Source organism: Solea solea, chromosome 12 (genome assembly GCF_958295425.1).
Source record: "Solea solea chromosome 12, fSolSol10.1, whole genome shotgun sequence".
NCBI classification, from domain to species: Eukaryota; Metazoa; Chordata; class Actinopteri; order Pleuronectiformes; family Soleidae; genus Solea; species Solea solea.
Genome location: NC_081145.1, coordinates 20,826,357 through 20,842,670, shown reverse-complemented (window position 1 = coordinate 20,842,670; position 16,314 = coordinate 20,826,357). Strand labels below are relative to the sequence as shown.

Sequence of the window (16,314 nt, the reverse complement as noted above, 5' to 3'; positions counted from 1 at the left end):
TACCTGTTTAATGTTGGGGTTTTATCAGCAACTTTACCATGCAACTTTACGAATACCAACAGCTGTAAAGCAAAGAGCAATGTTGGCTGCATCTAGTAAAAACCTATTAAAGCAGGTTTACCTTCTTCAAAGTTGAAGCAGATTCTTGTCCGCCCTTTTCCCTCGAGGATCCATGCGGACTATGTAGACGGCCTCACTGCACAACCATTAAAATGAACTCAGTGCACACATGTGGACTGTTCTGTGCTGACATATGAACTGTGTGAGTTCTGTTCCCGTGGGGTCGTGGATTTCGACTCCAGGCAGTTTTCTTAGGCTTCTGTCCCTGTTTTCCTCTGGAGGTGAGCACAGATATTTATGGTGTTCAACAGCTTGCAAAGTCTGAATTATAAATTGGAATTTGAAACCATTAAATGTAGAAGGAAACATATTTAGCATGTTTATTTGACTGCAAGGGCACAGTCTGTGTTTTACTAACACAAGAAAATTGCCCAAGGCTCCTTTTTAATTAAATAATCAATATCAATCCAAGTATAAGTTTGTTACAGCTCCAAAAGTTGAAGAGCCGTCATTGAACTAACTTTTCTTTGTTTACTTTTGTCATGAACATTGGTCTACACTTATCCACCTTTAGAAACTTTAGGTACTTTTTTTCCCAGCAATTTCTGCATCTTGAGCTTAAATCTGACTGTAGTTGCCCATGTTTAGGTTTATGTTTGTATTGTTGAGTAGCAGTAGATCAATTGTATTTATTTTGCTACATATTCTGTGAAGTCAAATGGCAGAACTTTTCCACATTTGAGGTCCGCTACGATCCATGTGACCTAAATGTCACTCTGGCACTCTTTCTACAATATCCATGTCGGGTTCTGACTGGTTCATGCCTTTATTTGGAATGAAGCTACTTTTATTTGGTGTAATATTGTACACATTCTGTACATTATGTACATGGTCCAATATGAATTTCAACTTTAGATGATATTATATATAGTTAGCCTGGCAAATGAGTCCAATTGAGAGAGAAAAGTGTGACCTGCAATGAGAATCCTCATTCAATGATTTGTATAAAAGTAAAGTTTTAAAGTTCCTCTTTTAATGCTCCACTATAATGTTTACCACAAATGACCAGTGTCATTTGTCAGTATCTGACACCAGATAAAACATGACTTGATATAATGCTGAATTAGGCAAAACACTTGAGTCCCATTTTGCCGCCGGCAGCAAGTGTTCTTGTTAAGTCTAGAAAAGCACTAAATGAAATCCTCCTCCTTGGATAATGATTGAATTATGTGAGGACTTGGTCTCCATGTCCAGAGGGCAGGCTGTGATTTAGTTGCTATAATCCAGTACAGATTCCTTTCTTTAATGGCCACATTCTGAAATATAATTAAACAAAAATTGAGCCATAATTATTACGATCCTCATGATCTCCTCAGTCTCCGTCCAGCTCTGAATGCTTCTGCTCATTATCTCATTTATTAGCACTTGCAGTCATCTAAGTGCACATTTTCATGTCATTGATTTCTTTTTTTTCCCTTTTTTAAAAGAGGGTGCCTCGCTCTGCGGCATGCGCTTTACTCCCACACTATTTCCTGTTTAGTGAACATAGCTTTGAAGAAAATAAAACCTCATATCGGCCTGCGGGCTCACATTTTCCCCCAGAAAACCACAGACCTCAGCTGAAACGCCGATTCTCCTGGCGTTTGAGGAGGCAACAGAGCATCACTCAAACGACGAGAGAGTTCAGATCCACATTCACACTGATGCTTCATTACACAGCTCTCGTCTGGCTCATTCTTACGTACAGATCATTTATTTTGATGATATGGCTTTGGACAGATTTATCTCTGTGTGCAAGAGAAAGGGGTGTAATGTCACATCTGTGAGACAGAGTTTAAAAGAAAGCCTTTATTTTCCTGCATATTTCTGAGTCTTTGTTCTCCCGGCTCATTATTAACCTTTTAAAGAGGTAAATGAATGTTACGTTCACGTAGAACGCAATGGTCGATGTCTATTTGACAGGTTGAATAATTAACCCTGCTGCTGAAAGGCCTGGATTTCTCCAGCGGCCACCTGACTCCACAGCAGCCTGGAGGACCATGTCAAACCTTCTTCTATTATTCATGAAGAGATATACAAGGAAAAACAAAAAACAACTCAACACACAGAACCACTGAAAACTCTTCCATTAACAGCAAACAAACTAGTGGTTAAGTCATGTTGAGTGTTTTTTTTGTCGCGTATGTCAATATTAATAGAGCAGGATAGCTGATCCTAATTTCCTAATGATCCTATTTGGACATCCTCACTTGACACAGCAATACATCTCAGTTTTTGTTTTTCTTTGGGAATAACTCCCTTGATGCTTCTCCTCTCTTCTGAGGAGAAGTGGCAACTTGACACCATCATGTCCATAAACTTAATCTCCCAAAGAGTTTCATTTAATTTAATTTAATTAAACTTTGATCTCCCAAAGCGACCGTCAGAACATCAACCTCAAACACACACAGAGAACTGTGCATTTAATTTTATATAAGGCCCCACAATTGTACATTTAACAGTTAGATGTGCACTCCCTTCTCCTACTTCTCACACAAGACCTTCAGACACACGCTATCTTCTTTCTTTCTGGAAAAGTTTATAAATCGCTCACTCTGCCAAACCAAAGTGTTTTCACGGGAGCTGCCGGTTTACTGCTGCTTCTTTTGCTTTGTTTGTGTCACCTCGGTAAACAAAGGATTGTTAAAATCAGTCACGTTTTCATTTAATGGAAGCGCTTCACACTTCAAATGACATGAACTATCACTTAAAACTTGCTTTGTTTTACAGAGCAGTTTATGGCAGGGGCACACCACCTCATATAAGCTGTAGGGAAAACAAACGGTGAATTCTTATCACAGTGCAAAGGCCACATGACTAACATTTTGCTTAAATGATCATGTAGTCAGTGCATTTGTATTAAGGTGAGGTGCACCAATACATCCTGGATAAATGAAGACACTTTTTTAATCGGCTAAAATAAATTTAGGTAATTCTTTGCTCACAGTTCTTTGAATTTACCAGACAAAAAGTGCACTGTTGTATAGAAGTGAGATATCTGTCTAACTGAAGAAAACAAAACGTCCATGAAAGGTTAAAAGTGCAGGATTTCTCTATTTATTCACAACATAGAGAATTGGACGTGGATGGAGCATCTTTTAACCTAGCTTTCTCTGCCATTATGCCGCTGTAAACTCCCTCTTCTTCGGCCAGGTAAGTTCCGCCTGAGTTTCCCTCATTCATTTGAGCGCCACCTTGAGCAGATATGAAGTTGTGGAGCCCGGTGAGTGAAACTAGCAGGAACTGTTTACTTTGGAGAGCCTTCATTTGTTAATTAAAGCCCATCCCTAATGTTGTATCAGAAAATCAAGTTATCTGCTGGTTATTCAGTTACTAAACTTAGCTGGTGTGCTCATTGTTTACCTAATGTCAAGGTTTTAATTTTATATAATGTGTATTTCAGCCACGTCACGTTTGCTTGCACCAGTACAAAAAAGCTCTGTTGTGGAGTCGGCTGTATCTCTGCCTTTTAAAGTCCACTTGCTGCTGCTCCATAAAGATGTCACTGTGAAATGAATGTTTCTTCTCCTCCGTGAGGGCACAAGCTTATCGAGCCTCGGCTCGACAAGGAGCCCTGGAAGCAACCAGAGTAATCTTTGGAAATTTAAGGAATCTCTTTTTACTGAGCAGACGAGCAGCACTAATACCATGAGATGGCAATGTCTTGGCTATCGGGCAGTGGCTGGACGGTAGAGTGTTTAGTTGTCATACAGGTCAGGTACTTACAGAGGCGGCCACAGGCTACTCCACTCTGCTCCCCTAGTCTCTTTAAAAATTGTTTTATTTTTCCTTCTTTATTTTTTTTGTTGCAGAAGCTTCAGGGAGCCATGTCTTGCTGCAGCTCTTTGAGCCTGTCCCTACAGTCCCTGAATGCCCCCTGCCTATGCTGATGGTCATAATGTGACATTATACCCAGAGTTGTTTCAGCTGAATGATCTGATAGGTCAGCTGAAACATCATGGATCCTCCTGCTGTTGGTTGCTAATGAAAGCTACAGTACATGAAGTGATATTCTGAGCTTTTTCCCTCCTCGCAAAGGAAAAGCTGTGCTAATCCGTGTCTCACATTTCTGTCACCCTACCCAAAAAAATTTAAAAGCACATTAATGTGTGTGTGTTTTTTCTTTATTTGACTTAACCTAATAACCAGTGAAGAGAGGCCAGTCTCGGTGTGCAGACCTGCTTGTGCATTTGAACCAGTTGCAGCTGAGATAGGGCTGACTGACTGACTGAATAACACAATTTTCGGCCACCTGCTGATACATCAAAGGGCACACTGACATCTGAGACTCTAAGGGTGAGCTTTGAGAAAATTGCCACCAGCAGCGAAAAGTATATATAATGCATAGTCCATGAGCTAAAGTGACAAAATACAAGACAGTCAGCGCCTCGTAGCCCTTAATCTTAAACCGACCTGTTCTAATTCAGGTACAAAATCAGAATGACTGGCAAAAATCACGTTACTCTGACCAAATAAAAAACAAATAAATAAATAAATGTCGCTGCCATCACCAGAGATAATTCTCTTTGAGGTGAAACATGCTACAGTGTCAGACATGTTTCACATGGGACTGGGTAATATTTTAGTGTTTGTTGTTTTTTTGTTTACAAGATTCTACAATTTTTACTTAAGAGCAAAAATCTGTTTGATTGTCTGACATTTATTAGATGATTTTCAATGTTGGTACATTTTTCCCGCCACATTGTCCAGTCCTACTGATATTTTGTTTGTCGTTTTAGTTTTTCCTCCTATTTCTACGATTTTTCTTGGTAACCAGAAACACTCAGGAGCCTCTGATTGGCTGATTAAGCTTAACACTAAACCTCAATTCCGTTGTACTTTGCAATGACAATTAAATATATTCTATATTCTATTTGACTGACTGAGATGTGAACAGGGATTCAGAAGTCTAGAAACCAGGTTAACAACTTCTGGTCCCACTCTTTCTACCATTGGTGCAGGGATTTTCTCTCACTAAGCCACGACAGTTTGGTTTTAGTCTGTCTCCAGCAGAGGATGTACTTCTAGCAAAACTTTTATAGACTGCACATCTTTTTTTTTTACAAGGTGTAAGCATGAATAACATAGGAAAAAAATAAATAAATCAGTCCTCCTGGTTGTTGTTATGCAAATAGCAAGTGGAAATAAGGTGTGTTATAAGGACTATACCTCATTTACAAAAATCTATTCAGGGAGCAACTGTAATTTTGGACCTATGGGGTCTTGGTCCTGTGGTTAGGTGAGTCATGTTCTGGTCTAAACCTTGTGCTATGTCTCACAGCTGAATGTCTGCTCACTGTAATCACACCTGGCCAGAACCAACGCCGCTGCCCTCTGGTGTTTTCCTCCACTCTTCCAGCATTAGTCACTCTCTCAGTTTTCTGTCCACCTGGGTATCCAAACACAAACAGTGGTAAATCCAGCTAAACTCTCATGTAGCTCAGAGGAAACAGCCAGACACACGAGAGCTTACAGTTGATTTCTCCCGTCTTATTCCACTAAACATTCAGCTCTCGAGAGACAAAATAAATCGAGGCACAGTCTGCCATTCTGCAAACAAACACATTGTTCTCATAGTGTGTGCTCCCTGCATCAGTGAGAATTACAGATTACAGATTTTTCCACATGTACATAGTGCTGCTAAAGATGAAGGGAACTGAACGGAAACACAGTGTTTCTTCTCTCCTTGTATGCAATGCAATAATTTAATGGAAGGCAAGTAATATTGATGGGATGTCACTTTTTCCAAAGCTCAAGTTTGAACACATTTTGACATGTTATTCCTTAATTATCACACTTACAAGTCACATGAGGTTGATGACTGCCCATCTGTGATGCTCTTCTGTTGCTTCACTCGTGCTGAATCATTTAAACTGATATAGTTTTTTAAGATTTGAGATTCATTTTACACATCCAGCACTGACACTAACACTGAGCACTCAACATTAACGTTGGGTTGAAGTTGTAAAGTGTCAATCCAGACAATATTTCTTTCTTCTTCTTTTTCCACACTTCAAAACCCTCATAAATAGCAGAACTTCTCCTCTCCTTTCTGTCATTCAAGGTAACATTGTGTTATGTGGGAATTATTCTAGATAAATGGATAATTCCAGATCATAAAAAGCTTTCACTGGAGTGCTGGCGGCTCTCTATTCCTACCGCTTCATCTCTTTATGTGGACTTCAAGAGGAGCAGAGGCCTCAGGAGATTAGCTACTAATCCACCTCAACATGAACTCAAGTTCCACTCGGAGAAATGGATTTTAAAAAGGCCACATCTTTTGTCGAGAATTCACTTCCTGTGACATTCTTCTCCTTCCAAGACATAATGCAGTTAAACATCCTTTTATACATGTTTATCTGGGTCTCATGTTAACTGAACCCTAACGTATAAAACTGTTTAGTCGAGTCACTGAAGCCTTTACACAGAGTATATCTGTCTGACACTTGATCGATGAAACGTTTTCTAAGGAGGAGAGGGAGAACAGATTCCTGTTGACTGCAGGCTTGTCGTGACCAAGCTTACAGAGGGGGGGGGAAACAGAAATGACAAACCCCCTGAACAAGTTCTTTGAGCAGCTTCTGAATCGGGGTAAGTTTGGCACAACATCGCCATCTGCTGATTCACAAATCCTTATGATGCTGACTGAGTGAGCAAGAAAATATCAGGACTTGTTCAGTGTGATGGAGCTTTTGGATATTCCGTGTCAATTAAGTGGACCAGGGAGAAAAATGGTCTTACTGTTGGTTCTGACGGATATGGTTGTTGTTGTAAAATGAATTCAGATTTTTATACAGTACATCAAGATTTCTCTCTCTGCCTTTCAGATACTCGCTGAATCACATGCACAATGTAGAATGTCGCACTAAATCAGAATTATTTTCTAACATTTCAACTATTCCCTCAGTGGAAAAACTCTGAGCCAAATGCAAAACGTATCTGTTTTGTCTGAGTGCCGATGCAGCTGTGGCTGATGGAGCAGAGCAGGTGCTCCATTAATCGCAGGGTTAGAGGTCCAACCTGCGATTAATGTGGGCCACGTCAGGATCTGTGAGCTTTGACGCTGAGCCACATGTTGTTGCTGAAGGCTGCTGGCACCTTGCATGGCAGCTGTGTAGACTGGATGAGAGAGCTTTGTCCTTCCGGTTGTTGAAAAGCTGTTTGTTTGTGCACTCCATTATGTTGTAAATGCACTGCATGAGCTTTAACCTGTTTTTGCCATTAAGTTTTGTTTTGTTTTTTTTTCATGTAATTTGTACTCCAAGATAGGTTTTTATCTCTGTCGATACTTCTATTCTTTTCTCTCTCTTGTCACGTCAGCCTGGAGACTTTCTGAGAATCTACAACTTGCGAGCGATTCCGGGTTCCAGTAAAGTACCTGGCCTCACCAGCAGCCAGTCAGTAGAGGTGGATCACCTGGCCTTTCACCTTCACGGTGGGACAGCATATGGCAGGGGGATCCGGGTTCTTCCAGAAAACAGCCCAGACGTGCAGGAGCTGAAGAGGTACAGGAAGAGACGGGGAACTCATACCAAGTCTAGAAATAAAGTTCACTCACTCACTCACTCACTCACTCACTCACTCACTCACTCACTCACTCACTCACTGATCTTCTACCGCTTTATCCTCCACATGAGGGCTGCAGGGGGGCGCTGTGCCATTCCCAGCTGACATAGGGCGAAAGGCAGGCTCACACCCTGGACAGGTCGCCAGTCCATCACATGGCCACATAGAGACAAACAACCATTCACTCTCACACTACGGTCAATTTAAAGTTACCAATTTGCCTTATTAGAAATAAAGTTGCAGTAGAAAACTACTGAGCTTTGGAACTATGCTATGGTACAGCCTTTTTGTTGGATGTACAGGCCCATATACAGTACATGCCATGCTTTATTGTCTGTGTCAGTCTAAATGGGTCCCTAATTTGCAAAATGGACATCATGCTGTACCGTAGATGACATGAAACTGTTAACTGACATTATAAATCGAGTGAGAAATAGCTTAATTTTCCTCATAGACTTGACTTCTTTTTACAACCTGGGGATGGCTATTTATGGGAATAAAGTGAATGCAGCTATTCTTGAACATTATATGTAGATTTAAATGTGCAAGTTTAAAAATGTTGAGCAGTATGTTTCAGGGGTTCGAGTAAAAATACATAATAATTCATGATTAAATCCCTGTTTAAGACCAACTTAACTTGACACAAGCTTTGGTCTTTTGTAAGTGACATTTAAATAGACGGTTAACTGTGTTTATGTGCAGAATGTGTGGTGCTGCTATGACATGAGCTCCTTTTCTTCACGTACTATAGATCCCTTGAGATGTTCGCAGAGGACGCACTGAGCGACTCAGAGCTGTTGGAGGTCTGGAGCACACCACCAGAGTATCTGGGTATGAAACAATTTTGTCAGAAGAGAAATGACAGCACACTGCCATGGTAACAAACGTCTGCAAGTATTTGATGAAAAGAAAAACATCTTTGCCAGCAGCAGATATAAAGAAAGTTCTTACTTCTCAATCACAATAGTCTCTCCACTGATGGATGCATGGGTGGTTAGATGGGTGGAATAAAGGATGGCTGTTCTGAATCTGCAGGGAACTGTCTCCATTAGCTGAGTCTTCTAAAAGCCCACGCTTCACTGGGGATGCAACGCAGTCCAAAGTTTGACCATGACCTGAGGGACAAACGGCTGCAGCTTTAAAAACTCACCCACGCTAGAAGAAAAGCTCTGTGTTCAGTCCTGCAGGCCTAATGTGCCTTGTTTAACTCGGAGTGGACGCAACATTTAGGGCACAGTTTCCTTAAGGTGATCTTTTTAAAACTACTTCAAATGTAAGATGCCAGAGTCAGCAAGAGTATCTTTATACAAAACATACTATACTGTATGTCCCAATGGCAAAGCAATAGTAGAAAGCGCTGCTTCAGAATACAGAAACTTAATTTACTGTGACTGCAGTGTGGGTGAAGATGCAGTAAAGTATAACTTTTGTTGGATTACATACCCTGTTTTTATACCCCTCAGCTCTTGGTGGGATCTGTTTATAACATAACTCAGTTTAATTAATGGCCCGTGCTACTATTGCCATTGATTTGTAAGTCTCTGTCTGGTTCAGTCCTTGATAGTCTCTGTTTGTGTTTTCAGATGAGGACACAGCGGATACCAGCACAGGTATGAAACACGGCACCGCAGCTCTCCCCAAGTATCACTTAATGTCTTTTTCTCTTGCCTCAGATTTATATTTGAAGTCACCACCTACTCTGCAGACTCGTCAATAGTCTGTGTACTTTAATGCACTGGTTGTAAACTGCACTTATATTTTATCTGTGTGCTTCCTGCTACTAAGTTTTGTTTCTCTGTGACTTTTGGATTTCCAGGAATGCAGGAACGTTTGGTTAAAACTGATGAAATGTGGTTCAGTGTCAGGAAATTTTAAATATGCCTTATTCCAGGAACACTAATCAAGTTTAATCTTAAACATCAGCTACTTCTGAGAAAAAAAAACAACCAAATACAAAAAACGAAAATGGTGGCACAACAGACAAAATTACAATTATAACTCTGCAGAACAATTGAACTCTAATGTTTTGGGATGGATGCTCCCTCCCATCCAATTTAAAATGGACAGACACAAATGCTTCATACTCAACAAACGACCCGGGGCATCTCTCCATCTCTGAGAAGCTCCACCGATAATGACACGTGTTTTGTTGTGTTCATGTGTCTGGCTCTCTTTTAGACTCTTTATCCTCTTTTAGATTGCTTTGCAGTGTATGCAATTGTTATCAGTTGTGGAATAATTACTTTTTTTTCCCCCACATACTGCTGCTGCTTGGTGGCACAGAACATTGGTCAGTCTCCAATCACATGCCTGATTTCCCCAGGGCTGTAAATAGAATCTGGAGGAGGTGCAGAAATCTAGTTCTTTCTCAATTTTTTTGATTGACACTTGGTTTGCCAATTTAAAATGTATGTAATGTACAACACTAAAGTAGATGAACCCCATTTAACTGAAAATGTTATTGTTATTTATTTGGCAAATAACAAACTGAGTTCACCTTTTTATACCAAAATTTGAGACGGCTCACTTCTCTAAGAAGTGAGAAATTAATCAAGCCTAACATTCAACTGCTGAAACTAATTATTCTCTTCAGGAAAGTAAATAACTATAATTTGCCATCTTAATCAAGAAATGTGCTATTTTTTTCTGTGGGGTTTTGTGAATCCGTGAACTTGAACATAATGGATATCAATAATAATTATATTTTAGCATTAAAAATATCATTTTGGTGAAAGTGCTTGTACGTACTGGTGTATTAATCATTACAGAAGCATAAAAAATTATTTTGATAATTACTAATAATTAAGGGCAAGGTTAATTTAGGGCAGCTGGCTGTGGCTTTGGGTGGTGGTCTAATTCATTTGTTAAGCACTATGTATATATATGTATGTATATGTATGTGTGTATATATACGTATATATATATACATACATATATATATATATATATATATATATATATATGTATATGTGTGTGTGTATATACTGTATATATTTTAAGTTTATGAGCAGTTAAGTGAATTGTCTGTGTGTCTGTCTTTATTGTATGTCGTTGTGGTCAGAGAGGAGCTGTGATCACGACATTCGCCCTGTGAAGCTGTCCGAGGTAAAGCGATGCGACCCAGGTCAGATTCACCACGTCAGAGTCCAGTTGAGATCCTACAAGCCTCGAAGACTCCACCAGGCTCTGAAACTCTACTGTAGCAAGTGTTTGTCCCTGTAAGCTCACATGAAGACACACACACCAAGTCAGCTAATGTCACAGTGTTACTCTTAATTTGCACATGCAGCCATTATAATAAGTGGTTTTAAACTGGTTTAAACACATTTACATGTGCTGTAAACACATGGCAGTCAGTGTTTATATTCAGAGCAACAAAACCCTGAAGTTAAACACAATTCTGCAGAATTTTTGTGAATGCAAATACAGTTTCACCATGACTATAAACATGGAGACAAATGATTCATTCTGTGCTTGTTTACTCTCAGCCTTGTGACCTCTTAGATTCAACTGTATATTTTTGTCCGTGGAGGAAGAATAATAAATGTCTCTCTGGGTCATGAAGTCAAATATCTGATTTCTCTCTGGTTGTGAAATCTCAACTCACACTGGCAGGCTGGACGTCCCAGATGATGAACTGGTTGCAGGTCTGTTTTCTGAGGCATGCAGGGACTCTGGCTCCTGTGCTCCTCCACCGTGGTTGTTCTCTGGGCGTGTGAATGTCCCCAGAGATTCTTCAGGGTCCCCAAACCGAGCTTTGAGCATTCACTTGTCCACCCAGCTCATGAGTGAGGGGAAAACCAAAGAGCTTGTCTTCCTCATGGGTAAAATATAAACATGTATGAGGGCTGCTATCCATGTCAGACAGCTGGTGACTTTGTTGTGTTTTGCAGGTTCAACGCTGGAGGAAACGCGTCGCCTGGCGGCTGGTTACCAGAACGTCGTCCCTGTGAGATCGTCAGACAGCCACCTGGCTCTGCTTGACCTGTCTGCACCGTTCCTCTTCAGGGGCAGGAAGCGATACTACGGGTCAGAGACCAACTTCATGAAAACAATGTTTTATTGGTTTTTCACGAGTAAACAAATGATGAGCAAGAAGCTATGTCAGTCATCTAACTGGTTTTCTGCTCAGTCTTACTGATTATGACTGATAGTGGGTTGTAATCTCTTGAATGACCATCAGGGTTTGCAATGCATTAATTAATTGGTTACAATCGGCTTGTGAAGAGGATTTTAAGCAATACAGTAAATAAAAGCTTCACAGAATTATCTCCCAAGAGTTGAAAATGTGTCTATTGGCACCTGGGCACTCTCTGATTGATGTTGGTGGATCTGTAGTCGAACAGCACAACATAAGATCCACCCCCACCTCATCTAAATATGGTAACTTCTCAAAAAAAAAAAACATAACACTAAGTGCTTCACGACAGCAGCTCACAAAACACGTGGTACTGACGTCTGTGAGATAAGTTTATATTTGGATTGAGCAGATGGGCTAATGTATGTTGTCTCAGTAGATCAGCCACTGAGGCAGGATGTTCAAACCTGAAATGTGGAGTCCACAGTTGTAGTGAGAGAAGCAAATAAGCTTCCAACAGAGACGGTTATCAGCCGAGGACAGGCTTTTTATACATCTACACCACCATCAGGTCTGCTCGCGCTGATGAAAACACATCAAAACATTTTTGCATCCCATTAAAGAGAGAGAGAAAAAAAGCTTACTGTAAATGTTTGTTCCGGATTTGTCTGGTGTATCTGATGTTGTGTCTCAGATGCTGGTAGACGGGTTTTAAATAGGACCTGCTTTTACAAATGATTCATAATTCAAAATAATATCTGGTAATAGTATAAATATTTAATAGGCGTGTACATTCATGCCCCAGTATATAAACCAAGAAAAAGTGTAAGACAATAGTTTTAGGCTCATTTAACAGGTGAATTTAAACTGTGCCCAAATCCACTTTTACTAACAGTAGATCATGTTTCATTGAAGCCGTACTATGTCTCACATTTCCTATGAAAGTCATGTCAACTTAGGTCATTGTGGATTTGTCAGATAGTGACAAAGAACTCTTCTCTGCAGAGGAAATAGTTAAAGTTGGCACTCAAACATATTCTCTATGTGTAGGTTTGCTACAGTGACTATTATGGTGATTATTTTTCTGTGTATTCTTTTGATTTGTAAGCGCTAAATCACATCCTACGGAGATGACTGCCGATACAAATGCTGAGCCGTTGAAGCGTCATTCACGCGCTCTTTGGTTTTCTGCGCTTCAGGTGTAAGCAGTGTTCTGAGGCGGCAGTGAGGGAGCCGCGCGCTGACGGAGCGGAGGTGATCGATGAGAAGGTCATTGCAGAAGGTGAGACAAAGTCTGCTTTGAACCTCTGGGCTTTTAGCAGGAAAGCGTGGAGTTGTAGGACACCCAGAAGCAGCCCAATTTTTTTATTTTTATGATTCCTTGACAACGGACAACAGAGCTCATTTGACTTTGCCTAGTGTTCACCCAAGCCAGAAAGAAAACAAGTGAGGAAGCAGTGGGAGAGAATAATACTAATACTAATATAAATGAATAAAAGTAGATGGTGATGTGTGTTATTGTCTATTCGGCCAGATATAGGGGTCACTGGTGTCCATCTCTGCAGAAACATTTGCTTTTTCAGTTGTAGTTGTGCAGTCAGTTCTTCCATCAAGTGCACCCGTTTAAACCTATTAGTCCAGAACTCTTTGGATACATGTAAATTATCACTATAAAGTAATCCTTGTGGAACACATCCAAATATATACTACTGTGGGTTTTAAAGGCAACTCAACATTTAAAATAACTTTTATTTCCCTTTTAATCGTATCCAAAAATGTCTGTAGTTTTGGACAATCCCATAAAATATGTGTGCGATCACCGATCATCCCACAACCCCTTCAGCATAATGGCAAAGACACTCCCGATGTTCTAAAATACCTTTCCTTAATCTTCCAATCAAATTCTCTCCCCAACCTCGACTCTTTGTAATCGTATGACTACTTAAGAGGCTTTTCTCCCACTCTTCACTCTGTCATTATCACATTGGCCTCAAGCTCCCATTTTTCTTGAATGTAATAAATGATATGATTGGTGCCCCACATTTAAACTCATATGTCACTGTTGTGTTTTCAACTGATGTTTTTGATTAATTCATCAACAGCAAATGTACAGTAAGACGTCATGGTAAATTGTGTTGGACAGTTTGTGTCTCCTGTGGTTAATAGACAATAAAAATGCTTGTTGAGTGCAAGCCCGAGACATTAACATTCTGTGTCTGAAGGATTAAGTTTAACAGACACAGCTCATTAAGTATCTGCAGGATCCAAGACACAAATGTGAGGGACTCAGTTTGTGTCCTTTTACTTTTTCCCCTATTCAGCAGGTTTGTAAAGGTTCCCGACAGCTCCCAGCTGATGTGAGGTCTGTTGTCGCTGCGGCTTTTTCCCCGGAAAACAAATCACACATCGTTAATGTCTGTGGTTTTCTGGTCTGCAGCTCTTGGTGTCCAGCTGCTGCAGTTCATCCTGCTGATGAAGCTCGAGCTGCAGGACGCCACCGGCACGCTGGACGTCTTTCTGTGGAGAGACGCTGTGAGTTTCACATTACATCAAACGTCCCTGCTTCGCTCTGAAGTGGATCGAGATGAGAAGAAAAAAAACGTGTCCTCTGTTTGAACGTTTATCAAAAAATATTACCATATTACCATATTGTCTGCAGTGTGTTGAGTTGCATCAACTTGAATGAAAAGAAGAAGCAAAGGAGGAATAAATGCTGATGAGTTCCTGCAATGTGGGCACCAGACAGAAAAAGCTGCATTCTAAATCAGTCTTATTTCATTTTAATTAACACCCAACTCTTGTTGGTTGTCTGTTTTCTTTGTTTGGCATCCGTCATCAGGAGCTGTTCTTCGGCGTGTCAGCTGAGGACGCAGCAGTCGATCAGGAGGCTCAGAGACGCATCCAACAAACTATGGATGCCCTCTGTCCACCAGGAGGCAGCGCAGGTATTGCACTAAAACAATCACATGTGGATTGTAAGTGTAAAACCCACATAAAAGCCCAGCAGCAGAAGTGTCTGACAATTGTAAAGCCAGGTTATTTGTTACACAAGAGTTGTTTACAGCTGCAGAATTTCTTCTTGGCTACAAGTTAAGTTCATAAACCAGTTGGTGACATCATGGTGGGCTGCCACTTTGTGTTGAGCTGGAGCTGACGTGTGTGTGTGTGTGTGTGTGTGTGTGTGTGTGTGTGTGTGTGTGTGTGTGTGTGTGTGTGTGTGTGTGTGTGTGTGTGTGTGTGTGTGTGTGTGTGTGTGTGTGTGTGTGTGTGTGTGTGTGTGTGTGTGTGTGTGTGTGTGTGTGTGTGTGTGTGTGTGTGTGTGTGTGTGTGTGTGTGGTAAGCTATTTAAATTGTGTGTTTGCTTGCTCGCTCTTCTGTAATTGTCCTCAGGGAAGCGTCCATGGCTCAACGTGTGTCTGACTGCGTATCTTGGAGAGGACGATGAAGGACTGAATCAAACCTGCTACCAGATCTGCCACACCACCGCCACCAGAGCCTCCTCCACCCAGTCTGAGCCTGCCTGAAGCAACTGATGCCACTGTGGTAAACCAGTGTCCTGTATAGGACACACACATAAATCTACCTTTATTGTGTGTGTGTGTGCTTATTTATTGTGTAAGACAAAATAACTGTGAATAAATTAATACTGCAACAATTTTATTACCTGTTGCACCTATACTTTTTTTTTTAAATAAAAAATGAGAGATTCTCCCTAACTCTCCTTCCCAATAATAGCTCTGCCTGAAGCTGATACGATGATTTTTGCAGTTGAAGCTGTATCCGGAAGCAAGATAATGCTTTCTGTACAAGCTCGAATAATTTCAAGAACTAACATGCCTGAACTGATCCACATTGATGGAGCTGTACTGCCATCTGCTGAGCAACTGAAAGACAGTGTGTTATTGCTTAACCGGGTACAAAATACTAAGACTTGTACTAAATGTTCACTTATTTCCTTAATCAAGTCTCCCAAAGTGACCAGATGTTCATTCCTTTGTGCCAGGACTTGTCGTGAATTGGCATAAGGTGTCCCTCTTATGACTATCATGTTGTTGCCGACATGATTTGGCATGCGTCCTTCTCTTTACCGTAACTCCTAGCCCATTTGTGATAACTAGAACATTCAAAAACTACCGGAAAGCAGAGAAATAGAGCTTTGCGCCCATATACACACCTGATTCAAGTAGCTCATCACCAAGCTCTGCAAAAGCTTGGTAATGGACCCGTTTATTTGAGTTAGATGTGTTGGAGCAGGGAAACATCTAAAACATGGCAAGGCAGTGGGTCCCCAAGACCAGGGTTGAGTAACACTGCTAGGGAGTACCACACAAAATAAAAACAGGCAGAAACTTGAAAACTAAAAGTCCAGGACTGACAACAAATTGTAAATGTGAAATTATTTGTTCATGTCAGAGTTGCTATTTTGTTATAAACTTGAAAAATACAAAGCCCTCGTTTTGCCTTTTGTTCCTCTAAACTGTTATTGCACAGTCAAAACACACAGTAATGTTGAATAAGCCATAAAATCAAAATAATTCCAGACGGCCTAATTATGGTCATAAGAGGGTTAA

At 40.6% G+C, this 16,314-nt stretch overlaps 1 protein-coding gene across 3 annotated transcripts in view; it reads left to right on the top strand.

The window, feature by feature from the left end:
- pot1 (protection of telomeres 1 homolog) overlaps positions 1 to 16,314 on the top strand; it is a 47,960-nt gene that overhangs the window by 28,078 nt on the left and 3,568 nt on the right. For 2 of the 3 annotated variants that reach the window (XM_058646218.1, XM_058646220.1), the window contains 10 exons: positions 7,420 to 7,604; positions 8,417 to 8,496; positions 9,249 to 9,275; positions 10,727 to 10,883; positions 11,281 to 11,489; positions 11,559 to 11,694; positions 12,943 to 13,025; positions 14,181 to 14,275; positions 14,583 to 14,688; positions 15,134 to 15,429. In XM_058646218.1, coding sequence (XP_058502201.1) covers positions 7,420 to 7,604; positions 8,417 to 8,496; positions 9,249 to 9,275; positions 10,727 to 10,883; positions 11,281 to 11,489; positions 11,559 to 11,694; positions 12,943 to 13,025; positions 14,181 to 14,275; positions 14,583 to 14,688; positions 15,134 to 15,267 — 1,212 coding nt within the window. In that variant the 3' untranslated portion in view covers positions 15,268 to 15,429. Of the gene's footprint in view, positions 1 to 7,419; positions 7,605 to 8,416; positions 8,497 to 9,248; positions 9,276 to 10,726; positions 10,884 to 11,280; positions 11,490 to 11,558; positions 11,695 to 12,942; positions 13,026 to 14,180; positions 14,276 to 14,582; positions 14,689 to 15,133; positions 15,430 to 16,314 lie in introns of those variants that run through there. The other variant, XM_058646219.1, reaches the window with a different exon arrangement.